General features: G+C 48.3%; 2 protein-coding genes across 6 annotated transcripts in view; one reads left to right on the top strand and one right to left on the bottom strand.

The window, feature by feature from the left end:
* Positions 1 to 26: 26 nt before the first annotated feature.
* Positions 27 to 2,390, top strand: kcnj11 (potassium inwardly rectifying channel subfamily J member 11). Its single transcript, XM_057052503.1, has one exon. The coding sequence runs from the start codon at positions 786 to 788 to the stop codon at positions 1,938 to 1,940; it is 1,155 nt and encodes a 384-aa protein (XP_056908483.1). The 5' UTR covers positions 27 to 785; the 3' UTR covers positions 1,941 to 2,390.
* A 234-nt stretch (positions 2,391 to 2,624) lies between these two features.
* mob2a (MOB kinase activator 2a) overlaps positions 2,625 to 25,934 on the bottom strand; it is a 34,825-nt gene continuing 11,515 nt past the window's right edge. Inside the window, exons 1-5 of one of the 5 annotated variants that reach the window (XM_057052507.1) lie at positions 25,262 to 25,519; positions 7,398 to 7,558; positions 6,469 to 6,562; positions 4,591 to 4,715; positions 2,625 to 4,406 (exon numbers count right to left, since the gene is read on the bottom strand). In XM_057052507.1, the coding sequence (XP_056908487.1) occupies positions 4,093 to 4,406; positions 4,591 to 4,715; positions 6,469 to 6,562; positions 7,398 to 7,558; positions 25,262 to 25,299 (732 nt within the window). In that variant the 5' untranslated portion in view covers positions 25,300 to 25,519 and the 3' untranslated portion in view covers positions 2,625 to 4,092. Of the gene's footprint in view, positions 4,407 to 4,590; positions 4,716 to 6,468; positions 6,563 to 7,397; positions 7,559 to 12,258; positions 12,481 to 16,071; positions 16,155 to 22,409; positions 22,688 to 25,261; positions 25,520 to 25,934 lie in introns of those variants that run through there. The other 4 variants (XM_057052506.1, XM_057052504.1, XM_057052505.1 and 1 more) reach the window with 4 other exon arrangements.

Here is a 25,934-nt window from a genome sequence, read left to right as displayed (position 1 = left end):
CTGCGGTGGTTTGTCGAGCACTTGTGCAATCGTCATCGCTGGAGGCTCTCAGGTGGAAACAGAGCTGATGGACACAGTGATGCGGTCCAGGAGGCTCGGAGCCAGAAACACCGGCCCCACTCAGACCCTCGGGGGTGTCGGGGCGGATTAAATTGGACTGCAAAGTGAGGAGGATGCCAGAGGAGCACAGCTCCCTCCATGGAGGTGTGAAAAGGAGAAATTTCAATGAAGGGCTGAGTCTGGACCTTAGTTATCTCCTGAGGACTGTTTACTGCAGAGGAAATGATATCTAACCGCCTGTGTACGCGCCTCACTCCCGCAGTCACTTTGGAAATAGCATGAAGGGCATCGCGGAGGTGGTGGAGGGAGGGACCGACATCTCACGTTACCCGGGCAGCGTGACAGTCAGCGCAGAGCCAGTTTTACCACAACAACCTACCTCCTTTAACCAAACCTGACAAACTCAGAGCGCTGTTTCTTCCACCCCCGTCGTGATATGTTTCCACCCGACTGACTTGTGCGAGCAGGACGCCCGGGGAGGGTGAGAACGCGCCGCTGTGGCACAGTTACGGCCGCTGAGTGACGGCGGCAGCTGCGAGCTGCAGGAGAATCTCTCCTCCTGGGGCCCGCGGAGAAGGGCCTGATCTGGATGCGACGTCAGGGGCGCACATGCCTCCAGGAAAACCACACGGGTCTATTTCCTGCGGCCGATCGGCAAGAGCGCGCATCGCGGGGAAGGAGAAAAACATTATCTGCGGGCGGTGGGTCAATAGTATGGGAGTGCTATGTTGTCCAGGAAAGGGCTCATTCCTGAGGAATATCTGCTGACACGATTGGCCGAGGATGTCCTGCAGCCCAAGTTTAAGGCGAAACATGGGAAGGCTCGGTTCGTGGCCAAGAACGGCACCTGCAATGTGGCGCACACGAACATCCGAGAGCAGGGCCGGTTCCTCCAGGACGTCTTCACTACTCTGGTGGATTTAAAATGGCTCCACACGCTCATCATCTTCACCATGTCGTTTCTGTGCAGTTGGCTCCTCTTCGGGATGATCTGGTGGCTCGTCGCCTTCGCGCACGGCGACTTGTTCCAAACAGGAGACGAGTTCGTCCCGTGCGTCACGGAGGTTCACTCGTTCTCCTCCGCGTTCCTTTTCTCTATAGAGGTGCAGGTGACGATCGGCTTCGGCGGACGGATGATCACGGAGGAATGCGTGTCCGCCATCGTCATCCTGATCGTCCAGAACATCGTCGGGCTGGTGATCAACGCCATCATGCTCGGGTGCATCTTCATGAAAACCGCGCAGGCCAACCGGCGCGCGGAGACGCTGATTTTCAGTAAACACGCGGTCATCTCGGTCCGCAACAACAAGCTGTGCTTCATGATCCGCCTCGGCGACCTGAGGAAAAGCATGGTCATTAGCGCCTCCGTGCGGATGCAAGTGGTCAGGAGAACCACCACCGAGGAGGGCGAGGTGGTGCCCCTGGACCAGATCGATATCCATATGGACAACCCGGTGGGCACCAACGGGATCTTCCTGGTGTCCCCGCTCATCATATGTCACGTGATCGACAAGGAAAGCCCCCTGTACGACCTGTCCGCGACCGATCTGCAGCACGAAGACATCGAGGTGATCGTGGTGCTGGAGGGGGTGGTGGAGACCACTGGCATCACCATGCAGGCCAGGACCTCCTACGTGGCGGAGGAGATCTTATGGGGTCAGCGCTTCGTGCCCACGGTGTCCGAGGAGGAGGGCATGTACGCGGTGGATTACTCCAAGTTCGGCAACACCATGAGGGTTCCGACCCCCTTCTGCAGCGCCAAGAAACTGGACGAGGCAGGCGGCATCGCCCGACTGAAGCTGGACGAGGGCGTCACCTTGCGGCCGTATGTGAGAAAGCGGCGAAGCAACACGGTCCGCAGGTCCCGGATGGAGAGTTAAGCGTATCGGCTAGTTTTTTCTGCTTTATGAAAATTGATTAATGTACCCAACTATATTTATTTAATTATGTTACGAATTACCTGTATCCAGTGATCACGTGGTCTCAGGGTCGGTGTGAAAGCGTACAGAATCCTGTTTGAACTCCAGTTTTGAATGTTTTCAAGTTTTCTTGAAAAATGTAAAGATTTAAACCTGACTGCATGTGTCATAAAGCAATAAAGGAGAATGTCCTATAATATCTGCTGTGCATCAAATCTGAGATAAAATGGACAATCAAGACTTTAAAAAAAAATATATACCTTTTAACGCGACACTGGTTTCAGAATTTATTTCCATGTTGTTTTACGCTCGTTCGCTGGTTCCGTTTGGTTTAGAAAAAACAATGAAATTGTTGTGTTCAATCATAATTAATGCTAATAAAACACCAGCAATGCCCTTTTTGGAATACAATTTCTGTGTGACGTAACATGTTTCCCAATGCGCTGAGAGCCTTACTACATTTCCCAGGGTGCACTCCGCTTCCGCACACCCAGAGCGCAACTTCAGCGCTGTTAAAACTGATTTGCCCTGATATCGCCGACGTCTCATGACTAAAATGTGTCCAGCTCCTTTACCTAAAGACATCAAACTCATCTTTCTCTTTTCTACTTAATGATTTACAGACACTAACACAAAAGATAAAACTGGGTGGCATTTCTCTTTTTATTATTAGATTATAATCCGCAGAGCTTAAAATATTAAATTGCTTTTAACTTAGTTAATAATTAAAATACATAAAAATGAGAGCCAGAACTGAAGAAACCCTGCAAAAAAAAAGAATAAATAAAAAAAGGAGAATTATAAACCCAATCCTCCTCCAAACAGAGGCTGTGTCTCTCAGAATCCACTCGTGATTCTTTGTATGGTCGAGTCCAAGCAGAATGGATTTTCTATACACGTGTAATGACGCATTTATTATTATTTACCCACTAATTTTCTCTGATAATCTTTTTATTAAAAACAAATTTGAAAGGGACAAAGAAACCAAAAACAGCAGAGATGTGTAGTTTTGCACTGATGACTAATAGAGAAAGCTCTCCTCCCATCCCCACTTGGTGTCATCGCCGGCTCTCAGAGCCTGCAGACATTACCTCATGTCTTTGTCTTTCTCCGCTGTTGGGATGGGGGGGGGGTGGTTTTGGTAGCTGCTGACGCTGCTTCTGTCATGTGACACAACCAGACTGCTCCAAACTATCCACTCTGTCATCTGATTAAATTATCTAACGTACAATCTTTAGATTATCCTCCCCGCTGTCTCCATGTATGCCGCCCTCTACTGGTAAGACCAGGAACATGTTTGACAGGGGTGCACAGAGCATTTGCGTGACTATACTGAGGTGTGGTCGGACATGGGCAACGTCTGTCACAGGAGGATGGCTGAGCAGTCTGCTGCATGAGGAGGAAAAGATTGGGGAACAAAAAGTGACTTCTCTCTGGCAGCAGTGATGAATTCTCAGGTCCTGAGTAGGAAGCGCTTTTTAATCACCCCCACCGCCGTATAAACAGTGATTGGCTAGTATCTATCCTTTGAGCAGTAACATGGCTCCCTAACTGGCCGAGTGCCGTGCGCACCCAGGAAGGGTCCTGGGAAGTACGAGCAGAGACGCTTTATCTGCACACACCAACAACACTGTACAATAGTAGGTTGAAGCAAAGCCGAGCCCCCTTCCTGTACTGTCTGCTGGTCAGAGGAGACGGAGGGGGTTAGGGGACAGTGGACACCCCGCACCCTTTCACCTCCCTCTTGTCGCGGACAAAATAAAACAAAAATGAGAGTGAAATAAAACCAAAAATAAAACATACACATATGTTTGTTCCTACTTTAAATTGCAGAGAGGATGGGAGGGATTTGCCCCACGGGAGGAACAATCACGCCAATTCCTGCTGGCGTGACAAAACCCCTCCCCGCCACCCAAACTACCCCCCTCAAAAAAAAACCCTCCCCTTCCTTTGCGGCTGGTTGTTCGGTGTCATAGCAAAATAAAAAGAGTACTGAGAGGTCTCTTTAAGTCCTGCTGGCACCGAGGAAGGGGGCAAGGCCGTCTTTTCCTTGTCTCCTCTATCTTTTCTTCCATCACCCCCCTGGGCTGTGGTCTCACCAAGCGCCCCCTGCTCATCTCTCTGTGACGTGGTTCTGTGCAGAGGGGGAAGATGTGGACGCCGGGGCAGACGGGGTGGGTGCGGGCTGCGGGGCGGGGCTGCAGAGGATTTCAGACAGGTCGTCCATGATACAGGTCTCCTTGGGGTCGACCAGGTTGAATTCCCTTATGAAAACGATGAAATGTGCGTACAGAGTGTTCAAGTGGCCCTGCAGGTCCAGAGCCACCGTCTCTTTAAAGTGCGCCCAGTAGAGGTGAGCCAGCACGTGGAACAGGTACCGGCAGATCTTCTTCACCAAGGACTCGAAGGAGTTGGGAAACTCTTTGCCTGAACAGACGGAAGAAAAAAAATTAGAAGCAAAACAAAACTAATAAAGATAATTCAGCAGGATGTCAATCAGTTTTAATTCTAAAGAAACCTTCCGTTGCTCATGCAGCATCGTTTGAGTAATTTACCCCATCCCGCCAGCAGGGGGCAGCAGTACAACACCAAGAGACACACAGACACTCACCATACTTGGTTGGAAAGATCTCCTCATCTGTGACCAGTTTCTGACAAAGACTCATTACAAAGTCGACGTATTGAGGAGCAGTGCACTTTGTTTTCTTCCCCTTCTCGTCATACCAGTAGTATATTCTAGAAAAAAGCAGGATGTTATTGCACAACTGTGAAATGCCTAATCACTCATAGCAAAACTTTTTTTTAAAATAAAGACATGTTTGTGGTTTGTCTTTAGAAGGAAAGAAGAAGAATAACGTCAGGCCGGCTCAACCTGTTCCTAGAGCCAAGGATAAAATGTTCAAGAGAACGTCAGACCGCCGTGGTCCAGATCTAACATTTAGATGTTTGCTTTTTGATTGGCTCAGTGTCCCGCAGCTTCATTATAGGAAGCAATGGGGAGGATATTAGCACGCCCAAGAGGGACAACAGGTCAGATAACTGCAGATGTGGGCACTCGAAGCATCTCGTCAGCGGGCGAAAATGTGACATGGTGATGAAAATGAAAATAATGTCTGTACATCCAGAGGATAGAGCCGTCGAGACAGACATGACAAATCCTGCGGAATGCAAAACGTCGGCATAACTGACCCCGCAGGAGAGGGAACCACTGACCACAGCGCCCGGGCCAGACTCTTACAACACACACTCACACCAGATGAGAAAACTGTGGTCATATAAGGTAGAAAAACGGCTACTGGCAACGGCTGTATTTACATACTGCTTATAAATACGCACTGTGAAAATAGCCATTTTGTTTGTATTTACTGATGCTTTTTTCATATTCTGTCTACTGAAGGCAAAGAGGGAGGGTGTTGGTACACATCCCCCTGCCTCTCTCACATAAAAGCATATCATTGTACCCGCCCGCCCTTAAAAACGGGTCTAAATAGCTACCAAATGGTTTTGCTGCCTCTACCTCATGGAAAGTTTTTCTTCCAAAAATAGTGCCGAGCTCTGTCTTTAGGCAGGGGCTTTGAGGCTGCTGTGACTATGACTTTGTCGCTTCTCACCACAGAGGAGGGCTGCCAGGGCCCTCCAGGGCAGGAAAGGGTGGGGTGCCATTTAGCAGGCGGTGGGGAGAGTTGTGTGGTGTAATGTATGATGTCAGGTCTGAGCCCTGTGTTTTCTTCCCGACGCTTTAGTGCTCTAAACACCTGCGCTTCCTATGTTTCCTCAGAGTGTGTCGGCAGTGGAAAAACCCACTGTTGACGTGAGGCTGAACTCGTGACTTGTTTGTCTCTCACAACAAAGTGTGTCACTCTGAAACGGCTGTTGTTTTTGTGCGGGGGAAAACTGGGAGTGCATCCTGAAGTGTAACTTCTGCGGTTTTCTGGATAATCTGGTTTTTCAGGCTCTGAGTACACACAGGGGAGAAACACAGGGCTTACGCAGGAAGATGGCACCCCGCCCCACGAGCACAGACGAGTCAGGTAAACACTTACAGGCAGTCGCCTCCCCTCTGTGAGCACGGCATGAATAGACCTCCTTGTTACAACCTATTTAAACTTTTAACTACTGCATGGGTACGCCGTAAAACACGCAAACACAAAGCCGCAACATTCCTGCAGACACCTGTGACATCATCAGCGCGGTGACTGATGCCCCCCCTCCTCACGCAACACACGGGCTGTAAATATAAGGTCAGATAAGTGCCAAAGTGTAATAAAACACACCAGGTCAATAACTGTACGTTCCAGCCAAGCCTGTGCTTTAATTGCTGACTCATGAGATTTCTGAGCTGGCTGGTGAACCAAGATCAACAAAGATCTTTTACGGGAACCTGAAGACTCAGGTTGTATGTGAAATAAAAGTGAAAGATGTGTGGATAAAGTTTCCTGGATGGATTTCTGATGCGTCAGTGACGCGGTGGGTGGTAGAGACGACTTACGTGTTGCACGCCGTCATGGCTTGACAGGTTTCCCCGGTGCAGAACTCTGAGATGGTGCTGTACTGCAGGTTGATAAGGTTGAAGAATGTTGTTGCTGTTGCAGAGATGACAGAGAAAGAGCGGCTGTTATCTTAAAACCTCAGTTAAACGGCAGTAATTCAGAGAGAGAACACCGACAGGGACAAGCGTGCCGCACATAGTCCCCCCCCCCAATGGAACGGAGTAGAGGACACACCTACAAGTTCAGCACGATGCTCTGAATCTGTCACTGTGATCGGCGTGACATGCAGTCACGTGTGCAAGGGTAATCCATCAAGTCAAAGGGCTTTTCAATGCGATTTAAGAAGAAGAAACATCAAAGTGGGAGGCGGCTGCAGCTGCTGGAGGGACTAACAGATATTTCTACTGCACAGCCTGCTGTTAGAATTCATTTTCAGGGCTGTATCCAGTGAGCAGAGAAGTATCCGCTCACATTAAGGTATAGGTTAGCGTGCAGCAGGCCTGCAACTTTTGGCCATTGGCCGCAAAGTGAATAAATTCAGAGAAAATCAGCACTGACTGATTCAGGAAGAAACAAAGAAAAAAACAAAAGCCTGTGTTTCCATTCATAAACACCAATCTGGATGTGCAACCAGAACAAAAGCTAAACCATGTTCACGATGAAACCTCTCCAACAGGATTTGAAGACAATGAACAATGATTTTGGATGAAAACACCACCCCGACATCAGCAGATAGGCATCTCCGGCAGCAGCTCGAGAACATCTAATCATGGTTTAACTACACACCAAAATATAAATAAATCTGAGCCAGAGTAATGAAGTGTAAAGAACAGGGTACCATTTAAACAACCGCAGTAATTGCAGTATAAGTGCACGCCCTCCCCGTTCAGAACCGTGAGGACCGTGCATGGACCCCTTTGATACTCACTGTTGCTGGCGAGCCATTCGTTGAGGTCGATCTCTCTGGGGAGCACCACCAACTCCTTCAGATCGAAATCCACCACACGGATCTTCGTGTACTCGAGCTCCAAATACTGCTTCTTCTCTTCCGCTGGAGGCTTCTTCCCGTTTGGCTTCGTCTTCGACTTCCTGCAACACAGAAATGAGGGAAGAGGTTAAAAGGCGTCGAATGATTTGATGGAGGCAATAAAAGAATTGAGTAAAGAGGCCAGTGAGGCAAATAGATCAGCGGTTCATCTGAAGATCTGAAAGTTAATAAAGCACCAAGCTAAAGTTGTTATTTTTACACCACTCAGAACCAGAGCAACAGACCCAAACAAGGAGTCTTCCGTAGCTGTACCTGACCTCTAAATTTGATCTGTTGTTGGGTCAGTAGCCTCCCTTCAGACAGCCCCCAACCCCCCGCTCCCTGTATGCTTACTGCAAGTTTTAGCACGGGGGTGTCAGAGCACACACTTCCTCCTAGACCACAGCCGACCTGTCTCTCAGACAGACAGGTGTGTCTGCAGGACAAAGGAGGGCTGCGGAGCATGCGAGAAACTGCTGCATATCTGAGCAAAGAGCAGGAAACAGAGGGCGAAGTGAAATCAGATGGGGAAGGAAGGAATGAGAAGAGGAGGAAAGATCGACACGGGCCAAGCTGATATCCATGGGAACTAATAAACACTTACAAAACACGACAAGACAGCGGAGCGTGAAAGCTCTTGGCCTGAGCGGCCTTCAAATGCCTTCCTGCAGTTTAATTTCCTTCTTAGAGCAGTATTTTCAGAGGGGGGAGGCCTGTCGTTGTGCGGATGGATACCCTTTACTCTGTAAATGTTAAAGTTCCCCCATCTTTAGCGTCTGCTCCGGTTGATTGAAAGTAGCAGGCAGGAGAAGTGGACAACGTCTCCCAGCAGGCACAGAGAGCTGAAGGTCTGAGGGGCTGATGCTCGTGTCATCGCGTTCACCTCAACAGCTTCTCTTCTGCTGGCTTATTATTCATGGAGGTTTTCAGGCTCATCCTGGGAGGATCATGCCGCCGGCTAACCATTAAACCGGTGACCCTCTTATGGTTCCCGGCTTCTGGGCTCACCTGTCCAAACAGCCCGTGGTTCAGTCCAATCTTTGCCCTCTCTTATCTATGCTGTCATCATTTAATTACCGTTTCTCGTAAATACAAAGCTCCATCTGGGTTAAAGTTTATTATTTGTTTTGTTTCTTATCATCCGCCTTTGCATCTGCCCCCCCCCCCCCCCCCCCCCCCAGACTTCCTTCCCACCAACGAACGCACATTCATGTGGTCCTGGTGGTTCACACTGGGCTGCATGTTCTGTCATGTGAAAGAGCTTTACCAGAGGATCCAACTTCATCCGCAGAAACTATCAGGCCTCGCAACTTTTCAAAGGACTTGCTGAGCCCCCTCGCGCCCCCCCCTCCCGAAAACATCATGTTTCACTGAGCTATTTCCTGCCTCTGTTGCTGCGAAATTTCATAACTTTCCAAACAAAAGCCTCCTCCAGCTTTAAAGAGTGTTTGCGTAGGATGGGAAGTGGAATTCTGCAGCGATGAATCGAGTTTATGGAGACAGAAAACATCCCTTCCCTCAAACGTGCGCACGCACGCACACGTGTGCAGGCACAGCTTTGTCTTTTCTTGGTAAAGTTCAGCCAGAGAAGACTTTGCCATAAAAGGGAGCAGATGCGTCTGTCTCCTCACCAGATCTGGGCAGTCCAGAAGGCAGGAGACCAGACCGGGGCCAGCCACGTGTCTCCGAATAAGTTGGGGGGGGGGGGGGGGGACCAGGGGGCGGCCACAGCCTGCCTGGCACCAACTGGAACCAGACTCGCAACTGAGCGCATCTACCGAGGAGAGGGAAACCCACATTGGCACGCTTGGAGGCTCCACATGGCCTCATGGGTAACCTCAGCAGCAGTGGAGGGTGTGAAGCAGGAAGACAGCAACGACAATAAAGCACAAGGAGGAAATAGACTCGTATATTCAGGTGACGTGGAGGTCAGTGCTGAGCAGAGGCCGTCCCCACAGCTGTTCCACTGCGTCTCTCTAATCCTTTCACTTTTCACAGCGGCACCTCCCCCCTACCCACATGACCATCCTCACCCGCTACCTTTCCTCCCATACGCAGAAAGCCACACGCCGATGGATGTCTAAAGCCCCCTCCGCCACAAAACCCCTCAGTTGGTCCCAACAGCCGCTCACAACCGGACCGAGTTATTCGGAACATCCGCAGAACAGAAAATGTCTGTGGACCAGGAGAAAGGTAAGATTTTGCTGAAGTATTCCAACAGCCTGAGGTGGCAAACATGTTTAAAAACCCCCGTGGAGTGGAAGACATGCGTCACACATTACTCATTTATAACTCAACAAACCCGTCATGAGAAGTTTTCTACAGGCGGCTGAGGTGTTAATTTAAACGAGGGGAGTTAATTTAAGTAAAGAGGATCAGTAGTTTTCCCAGTGCCTGGCCTCCAGATCTAATTCAGGATTCAAAGTGAATTGACTCAGTGACTCTTCCCCCCCCTGAATACACCACAGACAGAGGAGAACGCTCAAGATAAACCACAGCAATCATTCAGGGGCTAAAAAGAGACCGGGGTAAGGACGGGGTAAACCTGAGGTCCGGCCTCATGGTGCGGAACTCTGCTCGGTAAACGCTCAGGCTGCATTTCGCTGCAATTTTGGAGGATGGCGCTAATCAGGAGCGACTTATCAGGTTTAGATAAAGGTAAAGAAACAATATGGAACAGCTGCCACCACCTAATCATCCATATCACTGCTGGTGTGAGAAGCATTGTAAATCACAACTGTAGTCAAGGTACAGCTCTAAAAATGTACACACACACCTAAATCAACAGGTCATCCCACTCTTGTACTATTCTCTCCATCTCCCAGCCTCTTATGGTGCTCGGCTAAACCCCTTTGAGAGGCCCTCAGGCCTGCGGAGTGTGTAGGGACCCCCTGCTGGAGCCATTATGAAGCCTCATCAACATCACAACACACATATTTGACAGGAAAGGCTGGGCCTGCTGCAGGAGCACCAATGTAACCATGTGGATGGACACAGACTGTGCACAAAAGAAAACACCCACCTTGGAGTTTGTTTACGACTGAACGACTTCCTGTATCCAGGAATTAAATTTGGGTCAATACAACCAAACGCACCACGCAATGGGACGGTTGACGTAGTGCGGATATAAGTGCGTTGTGTAGCAATGTTACGGTAAATGTAGCTTGTCCTAAAGCTACATGTTACCTTGGCTAACAAGCAGAGCTGCATCCACAGAAGGAGGCAGTGTATAGAGATTTCTGGATTTTAGGTATTCATTTTGATGGTTTTGAAGGAATACCCAGACCAGAGACCGCGTGGGCTTTCTTCTTTCAGTGCTGTCCATTTATTTGAAGAATAAATGAAAGAATCACTGTGTGAGAACATTGGGTGGGAGGTCAGATCCTGCCATTCCTTCAGGGTTGTGTCAGACATCACTCATTCATGCCAGGCTTAAATTAAAAGGCACAGAAATATTCACACAAGGAGGAAACCAAACGAGGTGCAGTAAAAATGTGTACATCAGCCTTGTTAAACTCGCCAACATGCATCCTTGTTAATGAATTAGGTTTATGGAAACCTAATTGTATCGCTTCCAGGCAAAGAAACTATACAACTCTTTCCTTATTACGCATTTGAATTACCAAATGAAGTTCCAGGGCACAAACCTGCTGCGACCTGCCAAAGGTGTTGCAACAGACATAACAATATTCCGCGGAAAACACTCCTTTGCTGCGTCCATTACGCCTTGCTCACTACCTGTCATTCTAAGATGGAGGATATTCTCCTCCCCATCTTTCTCCACATTTTCTCAAACTACAAAGGGATTGCGAGGCATGCGCCCTACAGGTAGATCACTTGAAAACACACCTGCCTGCAGACTTGAAAGGTAAGAGGAGCCTTTGTTGGGGCATTAGCACGAGGCACCGTCCCCCATGACAGTAATTCCTTACCTTCCAGTGTAAATATGCACAACTGGATGAAGATAAACATGCTGAGCGCATTTTGTCAGGATATATCAAAAGCAAACCTGGGTGACAGATCTAAGTGGGTCATGCATTCTTCCGGGTCATGCTGCCCTTTGTTCTTCAAAAGGACAGATTTAACCCAACCACTTCAAACTGCCTCTAGGTAACCATGCTAGAAATGAAAACAACTTCATAAAGTAGGTTACACTTTTTTTAAAAAAACAACAAAAAAGTGTGATTGTGAAATTCTGGGCCTTGCGGACCTTAATTAATGTGGTCTAAAATGGGAAGGCTACATTTTTAATAAAATCCTTTACATCACTACATTTTTACCAAAAGGAAAAGTCCAGTGGCTGAAAATAATGCCAACCAGATATTGATAAAGTTACTACTCGACATATTTTAAGCTTAACAAGACGCAGAGTCACATTTTTGTGCTCTTGTTGAATCTTGTTGGTTGGAGGAGGAATGAGGCATTCACGGTCCTTATTCCCCACCGCCTGGAAACTTTGACCAGAGGCTTTTAAAGCTCTGTATTTCCTATTATTACAAAGCAGCACATTTATTATAAATTAGTGAAATAATAGTCCATGTCTGCAGCTTTATTTTACACGACGGAAGAACGAATCATCTTTAGGTATCAAATATGTAATGTTAAAAACGTGCAACACATAGGATGATATCGATTTAAAAACCCGACTTTACATAAGTAAAGCGGTAGAAATAAACGAAGAGAAGGCTTACTACGCTTTTATTTCGTATTTCGTAATTAGCGAACTCCACTTTAAAAGTTAGAAGAGAAGCGGGGGTCTTACCTCAGTACTTTTCCGACTGCCTGAAGTACCATTTTGCAACTTAGCCCGTTTTTAGAGTTTCTCTGAGAGTGCATGACCGTCTTATCCCCAGTAAAAGAACAACCTCAGATCATCGTTTAAAAGAGAACACTGTCCTTAGACTTCAGCGGTGAAACACACATGCAGGTTGGTTCCGTCTGACACCGACTTTACCGAAAAACTTGGTCAGGACCGCAAGGGCCCGCCTTCTCCACTCTCTCCACCAATCAGCAACAGGAATCAGGATCAGGGGGCGGGATGTATTGACGTCAACGCCTACTCGCACGGACATGTTACGGCCCACAGGAGTGTAGTTACAATGTAACAACAGGTGGTCAGATGTTAGCAAAGACTACAAAGGCAATAAAAGGTGGCTTTAGCGTGAATGTCACGATTGGGACAGAAGAAGTCCTTTGGTGTGATCACAACAAAGAGTATTACTTTGTGTAGAGTATTACTTCTGACATTTTAGGTTGAAAAAAGTACGTTAATTCAATTTCCCCACGGGGATGAATAAAGTACATCTTAATCTTGATCTTACAAATTTAGCCTAAGTACAAACAGACCCCATCCCGTCTAATTAAAGGTGGTTCTAAAGCTAATCCTAAAAATATATATTCAAATGACTGTTTAGTTTTATTACAAAAATGATGAATTTGACTGCGAAAGGAAAGGCAAATATTGGTTGAAAAAGTCAATTTAAAAAACAGGTATGGGAAAGTGTGCAGGATTTCAGGCTGACGATGGTGACATATAATTGTACACTGTCACAGCATCACCTCCCAGTGTGGGAATTGGTGCAGGGTTAAACACAGTGTGCACGTAGGGGTAGAGAGCCTACATTCTTCCCACCAACTCTGAACTTCACATGATCGTCCAAATGTAGCAGGACTGGTGGCACCGGGGCCTGTTTAAACATGTAAAACCCACTGCAGGAATAAAAGAAAGCCTGTCTGAAAGCCAAAGGCAGTCATAAGAATATGCTGAAGCTTCTCTGCGAGGCAGCGCATCACCCTGGGGAATTGTTGTATTTTAAATGCAGACTAAACTGTAAACACAGGGAGCTGAACAAACAAGAATAAATGAAGACGACATTACTATAATTACTTCCTCTCAACAAACATCCTCTCTTAAATCACCCTTCACACATTTCTCCACCCGTTCTTGGAATGTTTCTACATGTCCCTAATTCCATCCCCTCCTCTTCGATGCCTTTCTTCCCCTCTTTGTTCAACTACAACTTGTGGGGCCTTGGCGGAGCGGCAGATGTGACAAACCCTGGATCAGACATCTGCTGTAACTGAAAGCCACCAGTCTGCGATCTGAAGCTCTGGTATGTGCACTCCTTGGATGTGGGTGGGTAGCGAGGGAGATAAAAAGACATTATGAGGGTGTTGTATGTAAAGAACGGCCTTATATCATGCGCCTGTGTGTGATCTCCGCATGCAAAGGTGTCTGCAGACATAACAGTGGAGCTGTGTGCCGAGCGTTTATGTCCGAGGGATCCAAACACGAGCTGAAAGAATTCAGAGGGACAGAGTGTCTTACTGCCTCCTCTCTGCACCTTCATCCCGCATGATGGACTGCCTTCCTGCTTACAGCTGAGTGGGAGGAGATTCTGGCAAAGAGGGGCCCCAGCACTGTGTGGCTCCTGCTGTGGTAGCATAGCTGAGGAGAGCCAGACCAGAGCGGGGCACTGACTTTTCCCTCGTTGCTAAATATAGCATCGGCCTGCCTGGTCTGGCCCATAAAGACTACAGAGAACAGAGGTTTGGTGAAGGGGGGGTCACACGTGTGAGCCGTGTGTGTGTGTGTGTGCTTGTGGAGGGGGAGATTAACAACTCACAACTTACAAACAGCTATTTTGCAGATCATTGAAAGCCATTTGTTGCCACCATCAAAATTTACTTTAATTGCTGGTAACTATGAGAAGAAGTGTGTGGTCATTGAAGAGCGCCGGGGCCTGACGGGGGCTTCTACCCTCACTGCTGAGTTATTGTGGACAGAATCGGTCAGGCAGAGGCGTCAGAGACCAGCAGCAATGTTAATCTATTGTTGCTGTCCTTAAAGTTGCTAATACGGAGGCACACCTGCAGTGCATGCTAGCTCCAGGCAGAGCGAAGAGGCGGAGGCAGAAGATGGTGGCACTGAGCCACGCAAGTCAAACCCTCTTACGCAACGAGTGACGTGCATGGAAACCAACGGCCGCATTCCTTCCTCTGAAAGACAGAGGTTTCCTTTTTCTGCTCCGCAAATGTCACAAGCGCCATCGTTTTCCTTACACAGACAAGACATGGCATCACCCGCGCGGCACCTGCTCGCGCCGAAGCAGATGTTGCTGCACAAGCTCCAGTTACCCTCACACTGAGCCTTTCAGACACATGTGGGAGGTCATGAATGAGTGGCTCCAAGCCAACGATGAGTTAAAACAGTTGACTTCGGGTTAAACAATCATCCTTTTTTTGGCGGTTGTTCCGAACCTTTAGGAACTGAAAAAAAACTCACGAGGCACGTTAGTCATGACGAGGGAGGGAGCGAAATCAAGGCGCTTCCTGGAAACAATCAGGTCACGGCGGACTTTTCACTGATTCGTTTCATTGATAATCGGATGAAGAAAAAAGATGATGTCAGGCAAAGCGTCTGCGTAGGCCAACAGATAAGAAAGCGATTGGAATCACTACAGCTTTGACGCAATAACCTTTAGAATTTGGATAGTTAGGAGGAGATCTGGGGCAGAAAAATAAAGTCTGAACCTTTCTAAAAACCCAATCCAATCCTGGCTGGGATCCAAATGACGGACAGGTAATCCAGCCAACCGGTTAAAAAGCCCAACTGTTTAAATAAAAGTTGCTCTGCAAGACCTTCGTTTTGCTGTGCATTCTGGGAGTGTGGGAGTAGGGAGTGTGTTTAGGTAAGGACTTAGCCAGTGAAAACACTCGAGGACTTTAGTTCCAGGAGGGGTTCTATGGGCCTAGATGGAGGTCAGTAAGGCCAAGGGACTCTCTGTACACTGTACCCAGTGACCCACTCAGTGAACCCAATGTCCCAATTTAGACAAAAAAAGCTTGTCATCTGCTGCCACAGCCAAAAACACCTGAATATAACTAAAAAATAAATGCTGTGTCAAGATCCTTTAAAAAAAATAACCCTGAGCTATTAATAGACAAGCAAATCATCTCAAGTCACACACCTTGTGAAAGAGAGGGTTGTTTCACAGCTCTGATTTAATACACGTTAACGGAAAAAAGCCACAAAATAATAAGCTATTGCATTCTTGCAAGTTAGCTGAAGACAAGAGAAAGGATTCGCTCCGTTACTGCTATCAATGCTTCCCCAATAAAAAACAGCACTCCGGGAGAGCTGAAACATTGTTTCCCTGAACTAAAAAATGTCCACACAGGTGAGAACATGCTGGTGCCACATGACTCTACACAGGTGCAGGGGTTTCATAAGGGCAGGCTGCTCTCTGCACTCCTTCTCCTTCCCCTCCATCTTAATCTTCATTCTGTTTACCGAAGGCTCGCGACATCATTTTAAAGGTGGATGTGAGCCGATTCCGTAGATCCTAACCTCGCGCACGTGCTTGACAAATGCACAAAGGCCTGAACATGTGGAGCGTGTGTCAGTGGCGAGCGAGGACGTCTGAGCAGATTTAATCTGTGAGACAAAAGCAGACTAGATGCTTTGGTTCATTTAGCATCACTGCGACAGGAATCTGAAACATTCAGAATATCATTTTAGCGCATTAAGCCCTTTTAAGGTTGGGGGTGTCAACGGCTCCTGCTCTTCTCTGACCTTTGCTCCTCTTTCAGGACCTGCAGTGGTTTACACACTCTGTATGTGTGCCATTTCTCTCCCTCCATCTCTCCGTTGCTCTGCATTCCTGCAGGGGAAGGGCTGCTTGTGCTGACATGCCAGTGTTCTCTGTACACACAGCCAGGATAAACAGTGGACAGACATGAAAAGTTGACCCGAGAAGGTCAAGAGCAGCAGATCTAACAACATAACCTTCAGATCGTTCTTTTTAGAGACATTTTGAATGACGTGGTGATTTTTTTTTTCTTCTGTGTGTTAAAAGAGATAAGTCTAGCCAAGTGTATTCCAGAGATAAGAGGTTGTGTCCTGGCTGGATTCAGATTGGAGGAAGAGAAGGATTTAGGAAGACAGGAGATGAGAAATACCAGATGTGCATGAATTGCTGTCTCCATGCATACTTTCAGAGGGATGCCAAAATCATATCAGCTGGAATGGGCTACAGAGAAGGCGAGAAATGAGGAGGAAGTAATGAGAAATATGGATTAAGGAGTTTATACATTCCTGAGGGAATTTTCATACACATTTTCACACACATTCACCTTTGAAGGTTGAAGCTGATCGTTATATAACAGTCGGAATAGCTGACAGAGGCAGTAATAGCAGCGGTAAATAAACTGACGTCAAAGCTGTGGCATGTTGCTGCCTCACACGTGTTCTCTGCATGAACACAATGTTACCTCTCGCCTGCTATTAAATGTAACTGCAGAATTATGCTAATGGCTGCAGGTCGGATCGATACCCCGACAGCCAGAGGCGACGGCGAGACACGAAGGGAGCCGTCGCAGAGCCTTACGGCTAACAAGATTAAGGCTTAAAACCCGTCTCTGCAGAAGTTATGAAGCTCTTGAACAGGCTGGACTGCACGGTTGTCTTAGTTGAGCCAGTTTTCCATTTATAGCAACAATATGCATAAAACCACTTACACAATAGGCACCAATAAATGAAAAACAGTTTATATCTTCAGGCTTCATTCATTTTCAAGCTTGATATAGAAATGCAAATGTTCCTGTCTCATGCCTGCATTGTGACTGGAGGAAAACAAGAAAGGTTCCCAGGGCCAGAAATCAAAAAAACAATAAACTTCTAAAAAGGAAAAGAATGTGGCATTTCCTGGGAAGTCTATGTTAACCTTGCTCTGAGGCCAGGACACACACCCACAACATAATCTTCTAAAAGCAGATAAAATTCAGAACATTTCTGAACCGAACCAAAACATCACCTCCAGATTAATATGCCTGATGTTTGTCTGATGAGGAGCGCCCGCTTGAGAACAATGCTGCCACCTGCTGGCGGAACACAGGTGCACAGTTTTCATAACTGGCGTGGGGCCTCAACAACGACCCTTCCACAAACAGCCCCCACCAATCTTACACAATCTCACACTCCAGCAGAGTTTTCCAGTCCAGGTTTATATCCTGTGTGTGTATACACATGTGCACAAAACACACACAGCACTGGAGCACTACAAACAGCAGGACCCCTCGAGGCCACTAAAACTTCCACCAGTTTATTACCAGCCGCTCTTGTTCGGAAGAGAAAAGAGTGATGAAGCAGCTTTTTTTTTTTTTTTTTTAAATGGACGATGCCAGAGTTTAATGAAAGGTGAGGTTCAGGAGGCAGGAAGTAGGAATTAGTGACGTAAAGAAGACTTAGGAGGGGAGTTGTGGTTAAACACGAGCACAAGTAGTGGACTGTGTGCATCTGTGGGAGGGGGAGAGAGCAGCGTGAGGCGCAGGGGGCCGGACGGGGCGCCAGGAACAGAAAACAGATTATATTTTCTGAAGCAAAACACACTAAAATATGCACGACTACCTAAAGGGGCTTCATGGGACTGGTTTGACCTGTAAATATGCTGCAGAGGCATAATTCAGCGGACTTCCTGAGTGATTTACAGAAGAGCTGATGCTCTGATAAAGGAGGGTGGGCGACTTCTTGTTTGTTTTTGTGCTCCAAGATTGTGCATTCTTGCACCGCTTTGGCTCATTTACCCTAAGTGAGGGCATTTAGTCGCAGATTTCCGTTCTGTTTTCCAGGGAATAGGCAGGAATGTTTTTCTTCCCAGGATAAACGCTCTCACATGGTTCAATGTACAGAATGTTCATTTCCTTCATTGATCGGCAGAGAACGACTGCAGACGCGTCACAGAGAGGGAACAGAGCGCGGAGTGATCCGAAATATGTGGAAAAATGTATGAAAGCTGTTACATAACAAGGTTATGGCTCAGTGTCATCCTCCAGCCAGGTCAAAATCTGAAAATAGAAAGTGGGGAGGTAATGACTTAAGGCAGAAGTCACATCATATTAGTCGGCTTGTCAGCGCACAGCAGCTCTTCTTCAGATTGATTACGCAACCGACGTCAGTCTGCAGGCCGTCTAGTCGAAACGCACAGATGAGAGAAAGACCAAGGCCTAAATGGAGTTTTGTAATATACATTTTAGGTTTTGGGATTCCTTTACAACGTCGGCTGCCGTCTCCACGGTGACCATGCCGAGTCTGCCGCTCCTCACAACACACGCAAGGGTGCATTCAGGGTCATTGAGAGTCCCAGAGGTCAGGAAGTGCTTTATTATACACTGGACCATGTACGATTCTGTTCTCTTTGAAAAGGTGACGGCTGGAGGATGCTGGAAACCAAAACAAGGCTCAAATTGTTGTTTTTTTAAAGGCTTTTCACATGATTAATCTGTGAGGCACTAAAAAGAAAGAAAGGAAAATGAATTCACTGATGGCTGGAGGAGATCTCGCCGCTCAGTGACAGCAGAGGAAACTCTGGGCCTTGTGTGTGGGGCCGATTAAGGCTGGGAGGGGACGAGGGGGGCAAGATGACGCCTGTTTAGCAGACAGATCCTGAGTTCCGCCCAAACACGTTTGTTTTTGAGCTAATTCACAAAGGCAGCAAACCAAGCACGGGTGGCGGCGGAGATTTGTCTCTCAGGGTTAATTAGGGTGGGTGGGGGGGGGGGGGGGGACACTGCGCATGCGGCCGTGCTGAGGGAAAAGGCGATGTCATGGGCTTCTTTGTCACCGCCACTGAGGACAGGAAAGGGCGTAACAGTGGGGCAGAAGGAAAAAAAAGGGCCGCCAATATTGCGGAAATTTCTGGTTCCGGTTGCATCTCGAAAGCATTGTTGGGAAGACAATGTAACCGAAGCAGCCCTCCATCCTATTATTAGTGTGACTGGCAGGGAGGAAATATTAGAACATGTCCTCACTCTGCTTGGGTTGGGGGGGGGGAGCGGAGCGCTGCAATACACTAAACACGTTTGTATAAAATGACCTTTCACTTTTATCCTCCTCGTGCAACCAAACATACGTCGCACGTCTCCGGCAGCACGCCAACGGGCCAATAAGACGGCTGGATGTACAAAGGACGGGGGGGGTCAGATGGATAAGCGTCCTCGGAGCAGCGTCGGGGTGGGCGTGTCTGCATCGGCCCGCTGAGCGGCGCTGATGTTACCTCCGCCCTCCCCCAGAGGTGTCACACTCCGGTCTCTTTATGCGGGGATGACATCAGCGCCTCGACTTTTATCACCGTGAGGTTCAGTGGTGAGTGTGCCAGGAGCTTCAGGGGCGAGCCGCCGTCTGATTGGATGGCGGTGGCCCCCGGCCGAGGGAGACGAGCTACGGCTGTGACATCATCGATGATCTAGTGGTTGTGTGAGTTACGAGGGGCCTGAAACCCATGCGCACTGTTCCAGATGTGCTCTCAATGAGTGGTTGATGTCCTAACTTGTCTGAGCGGCTCCTCCTCAACATCTTCTGTCCTACTGAGCGGTTTAAAAGAACACCTGATGCGTATTTATCATCTGAAGGAGAGCCGACGAGAAGGCTCAGCTCAGGCGGGCACCAGACCTTCTCTCGCTCTCGCCTGGGAGAAACTCGACAAACAGGAAGTCAGACGCCCAGGCACTTCCTGTCTCCCTCCAAATGGGCCTCTTGTTCCCAGCAGCGGCGCGCTACAACGTACGGTGCATTTACAGACCATACAAAGCCTCCAGGTCCAGTGTTTTGGTAGTGAATTCCGTCTCACCCTCTTCCTGCCAACGACTAGTGAACAGATCCAAACACAATGAAACCATTATCCACTTGCCAATTGGGCCACCAAGCAGCGAGAGTATATAATATTTTACTTAATGGGTTCTTCCATGCCTGGAGGGCACCTGCTGCCACACACAGACACGCTAACCCGACTGCACGGCTGTATTTAATGTTTGTCTTCTCATCCACAACAGCCCATTTTAAATGGATAATCTCTCACAGAGGGCACTTTGGTCGGCTAGGGTAAAACATTAGCTCCAAATGAGAAGGAGTGAGCGTGCATATAAGCTGAGTGGGTAAATCTAAATGCGGAGGTGAGGTTAGCGCAGAGTGATCTCTCTGCTTCTCCTGAGACAGCAGGAAAACATACACAGCCATCTTTGCACGACCTTTAAAGCGTTTGCATTTGTCATAACAAAGCAAACCCCCGCTTGATCCAATAGCGTGAACCTAACTTCAATTGCGACATGCTTCAGAAACGTATCCAACTTTTAGCTGTACAGACGCAGTAAAACTCCACAACATGTTAGATACGCCCAAGCTGGGACCTCACGTATGTATAAAAACAAACACACACATAAACCTTGCATTACGTAACAGGACCCATGTGTGTTCTGCCCTCTGCAGAATGATGAGGAGGTGAACACAGAAGGGCAGCACTGACAACAATCTGACCTGATTGGACTTCCATATGAGAAGCTCGCGCAACGCATGCCCTGACAGTCAGACGCCCCAGGTAGGGTGCATCTGCCCTTCATTCCAATCTACAGGCCTCCAGGTTGGAAGCTGGAATGATCTCTTCCATGCTCCCAAGGTGTATACGTCAAACTTCAAGTTTTATTGCTACCCTTAAGAGGAATCTCTGCTGTCTGCAGAGTCATCAACAGAGCAATCTACTTAACCTCTATGCCAGAATGTCTCTGTAGCGCTAAGCTAATGAGCTACACCAAGACTCTTGCTAACCAGACACATGTTCCTCACTCACTTTCAATTTAAATGCAAACAAACTGTTGTATCCAGCTAGTTTGTCCTCCAACATGAGCTACTGTTTATAGCCAAAGCACAGGAGCTCAGGGCACAGAGGGCTGCCTGGGGCCGAGTTGAGGGAGAACCTGTTTGGATAGGCGTGTCTTGAAAACATTCATCAATCGCTCCACATAACATCAGCGCGAGGTCGCCTGATTAGGTAACTGCGATAGCGAGGGAGAAGGAATGCTAAAAATAGACGTAACAGCCCATTTTTGACTTAATGAGGCTGTGAGACATTAGTGCAGGGCCCACCCTTGTCTGAATCCTGACTGGGGAAGAAGGGGGGGGGGTACAAGTCTTGCATTCATCAAGCGTCTGAGTGTATTTTACCGTGACTTACAGTATGTGTAGACACACACACACACACACAACACACACACACACACACCACACACACACAGACACACAGTGGGTTGTTATTCATTCCAGGGGTAGCCCTGAAGTGTAAACATCGTAGAGAATTCTAATCTAATCCAGCTGCACGGTGTGTTACTATTTTACACCCTCCATACTCAAAGAACCAGAAAATTATATTTAGCCTTTACGCGGCAGTTAAAGCGGTTCTAACTTCACCCCACGACCACAAGGAAGGGCGAGCACATCCAGTCTCTTTCCCAGCCTCATCTAAATCATTAAAACTATTCTTTCAGGCTCAATAACCTCTGGATGCCAACTAATAAGTCATTCCCGTTAAACACGCACGTGTCTGCTCCATCTGCAGCGAACCGACGTTAAAAAAAACAAACTGAGGTGAACAGAACGAGAGCAAAGTCTGTAAAGTCAATGCGCTACAGTAAAAAAAACAGAAAACTGATGGCTGCCTCCCCCCGTAGGAACACAGTGTCCAAACAAACAGTGCCGGACAGCCAAAAGGACACAAGGACCCTGAAGAGGAGGGGAAAAAAAGTTTTGGCAAGCCTGGCTGACGGGCTAACTTGGCCTGGTGCCATTTCATTCCAACTGTCTGAAGGAACCATATAACCATCAGTATTACCGCCCTCAGTCCTCCTCCTGCACCATTATCATCCTTAACGCCGTTCCTCCATCCCTCCTCCTCCTCCCTACAAGTCAAAAATACGCCGTGCGTCTGACAACAGCAGAATCTGCCGTCTGCAGCAGCAGCAGTGTCCTCAAATGCCTCCTGCAGCGACAGCAGGAACAAATGCAAGGTCAACACAAGCCCACATAAACCTGAAGAACAGTTAACACCCCCTATACAGGGAAAAAGTGAGAGTAACTTTTTAAACTACCTATAGAAGAAGCAGTCGCAGCACACCAGGACCCCCATCCAGCCGGTGGTGACGAGGCTCTCGCCCGCAGCACCTTTCCTCCGTTTCACCACCTCCGCTCCACAGACCCGTTCACAGGTGCAGCAGCTCCTGCGCCTGGACACGGGCGCCGTGTCATACAGGACGCTCGGGAGCGGAAACAATCACCGAGGAAAACCAATAAACAAACCCCCTGAAAACCAAGAGGCACTTCTCAGAATGTTTCCTCGTCTCCCTCCTTTCCAACTACTGAACTGCCTCACGCTCGCTCACTCACTCTCTCTCTCTCTCTCTCTCTCTGCCTGCCTCTCTCTACCCCCCTCCCTCCATCGTTTGCTTGTTGGCCATCACTTGAAAGGCGTGAAGATTAGCTTGGCAAACAGAGTCATATAAACAAACCACTGACTACTGGGCAGTACCGGTCGGATGGCGGGGAAGGAGATGGACGGATAGGTGGTGCGTGTGTGTGTGTGTGTGCGTGTGTGTGTATGCTAAACAAAGGGGAAACATATCACCTCCATCTAGTGCTGAAGGCTGTGGAAAGTTGAAATCTCGGGACGGTTAATCTGCAGTTCAATGACACGGACAACCTTTTCATATTTGGTGATGTCTGACTGATGGTTAATGGTCAACCGATGGACAAACACCCGCCCCCTCCGACAAAAACAACAAAAAAAATCCACGCAGGAGGATGCAGGCACACGTGCCTGCGCCCCGACTTTTCATTCACAGATATGATGCAGCAGTATAGGATGGGAGGGGGGGAGAGACAGGCCCCTCGGACGAGAGCCAATCACTGCAGAGAACGGCTGAGACGGCGAGGACAAAAAAAAGGAAGAAAAAACAAAAGGTGAAGGTCAAAGTGAAGAAGGGCACCTTTCTGCATCTATTTATCTCAGCTTTCAGGGTGTTTGGGATATTTATTTATGCATTTAATTTGCCAAAACACAAGAACTGCAGTTGACAGGTAGAGAAGTGTGTGTGTGTGTGTGTGTGTGTGTGTGTGTGTGTGTGTGTGTGTGTGTGTGTGTGTGTGTGTGTTGCCGCAAACAGACACCAAAGGCAGAGTTAGCCGTCCGTGATTGAAGGCTGCGATAGCACTAAAGGTGACAGAGAAGCTAACTGCAGCCTAAAACAGCAGAAGGCGAAGAGGGGGGGGGGCATCACCTATAGAGCACAGCGGTTACGTAACAACCGCAAGGGGCCGTTGCTGCTCAGCCGCCGGCCCGCATCTGCTCCGCTCTCTCCCAGATAAGCTGACGATGCCGGAGCCCGGAACAGCGGTTTTACATTCCATGATGTCATCCTGTGACTCCGCCCCCTCCTCCCCGAAGGTTTCGTCACCAGGAGATGCAGCTTGCAGACATTAGCCTTTTTTTCCCCCCATTTAATTACCTCACTCTTCTCACCTGCACACACAGAGCGGGGCGCGGACATGCGCGAGCGTGCACGTTACCATGGATGACAGAGGAAGGCTAATGCGTGATTGGCTGCACACTTCAGAGGGAGAAACACATCTGAGGGAGGAGGCTTTAAAGCATCACTCTTGCCATTTAAGACACAATGCAAGTGCACGTTGAGAACTTTTTAATGCTGTTTTCACACTACCTAAAAATCAGGATGTGGGTTTTAGGTGTCAACTAGGGGCGGAAAGCCAGATGTTGTAGAAACCAGCCAAAGAGGAAAAGGAGGAAAGTCTGAGAAGTGAAACCACCAAATCACCCACCAATCTAGAATCCAAAACCCAAACTCGTGACTTAGAGAGACACCACGACAACCAGAGAGAGGGGAAAGGACCTGCCGGGCAGGGGAAAGCTCGGACTCGTGACCGGGTTCTGAAACGCTGGGACACAACAGAGGCCGCTGCATTTAGTGTCTGGGAAAAGTGGGTTAGAGGGAGAGAGGTTGACACACAGTTCACATGATTCACGCTGCTACACACACACAAGTTGCTAGGTGACGCTGTGGCGAGAGCAGGATATTTCCCCTGTCACAGAGGCGCAGAGCGGGTTGACGGAAAAAGAAGTGAATGTAAACATCAGCTTGCATTTTTCCTGACAGGCATGAAAGTGAACAAAACAAAGAACTGCCCCCCCATCCCGCCCTAAAAGCAAGAATGACTGGTTTCTCCCAGCTACCCTACACCGACATCTTGCCACCATCAGGAGTGGTCTCGTCTTCTACTTCCAGACTATTAAATCCTCAAAAAGAGCCAGAGAGAGACCGCTTCCACTCCACTCCAACCATTCTGCTCTGGTTGCTCTGGTGTTGTGGTCTCTGCTCACCACAAGTGCAACAACTTGACTTGTGTCGCCCGTCTGAAGGGACAAGGATGTGTGTTTTTGTTTTCTGGAATGGGGGTGAAAACGTCAGCATGGACGAAAAAAAAAAAGCCAGCGACGCCTTTGTGCGTGTAAAAATAAACAGGGAAAAAAGATTATTCCTAGTCACAAAACACAAGAAAATAAGAAGTGAATTTAGGAATCAGATCCCTTATAGGCATGAAAGTAATTGTCTAGCATAAAAGGTTACCGTTGATCCAATGCTTAGTTAGATCATGACAATATTAGATTTAATAGACCTGTATTTTTTAATGTTATATTCATTCGACCCGTATATTGGTGTGAATAAATCCCATCGGATTTACTCCCGGTTTTGGAACAATAGCAGCGGTGTGTGATGGAGCTTTTACAGCTTTGGACATTAAAAGTGCAATAAAGGCACAACAAAGTCGCGGCGAGCTGCTCATGAAGGAGGGAAAGCGGAGCGTTTCGGAGCCGAGCCGCGTCTCCTCCCTGCAGCCGCATGGACGCGGAGCTGCGCACGCCTCTTACCTATTCAGCGTGTAAGAGCCGTTCCTCTTAAACCTCATCCTGGACGACAGGAAGCGGATAAAGAAATCCAGAATTGACGGCGGTTCCGCTTTGTGTCGCACCCCGAAAGTAGCAAACGTCGCCGTTTTTTCTCCCTCCGCGTCCTCGGCGCAAACGGGCTCGGAACAATACAGACTTGCTCCCCGCAGTCCGCTCACACTTTTCCTCCCAGACCTCCTGTTCCTCCTCCTCCTCCTCCTCCTCCCCCTCTCTCTCGGGGTTTAGTGAACGTGGGGCAGGGTCGAGCGAGTCGTCACCCTTTGGTTCCCATCAAACCCAGGAGTTCGCGTCGGTGACGTGCGGCGCAAGTTGGAGAAAAGCGCAATGATGAAGGCGCAAAGTCTGGCGGAGCCTTTGTGTCCGCGGCTTGGCTGACGTAACCCGCTTTGGTTTCATGCTCAAACGGGGGAAAGAAAAGAAAAGAGAGAAAATATCCACGCACACACACGAGCCCCTCCCTGCAACGACAGAAGCCACAACAGAACACCGACCATCCAGCCGCTTCCACGGAAATGGGTATCGATTGTCCCTCAACTCTGTCTTTTCTCCTCTCTGAGGATCTAAACGGGTTTATTCCTCCATGTGCTGCACGCAAACCAAGCTCCTGCAGCCCGCCACTGTCACACAGTGGAGG

The sequence above is a fragment of the Takifugu flavidus genome, chromosome 13 (assembly GCF_003711565.1).
Source record: "Takifugu flavidus isolate HTHZ2018 chromosome 13, ASM371156v2, whole genome shotgun sequence".
Taxonomy (NCBI): domain Eukaryota; kingdom Metazoa; phylum Chordata; class Actinopteri; order Tetraodontiformes; family Tetraodontidae; genus Takifugu; species Takifugu flavidus.
Note: the sequence above shows the minus strand (reverse complement) of the source record. Positions and strands in the feature narration are given on the sequence as shown.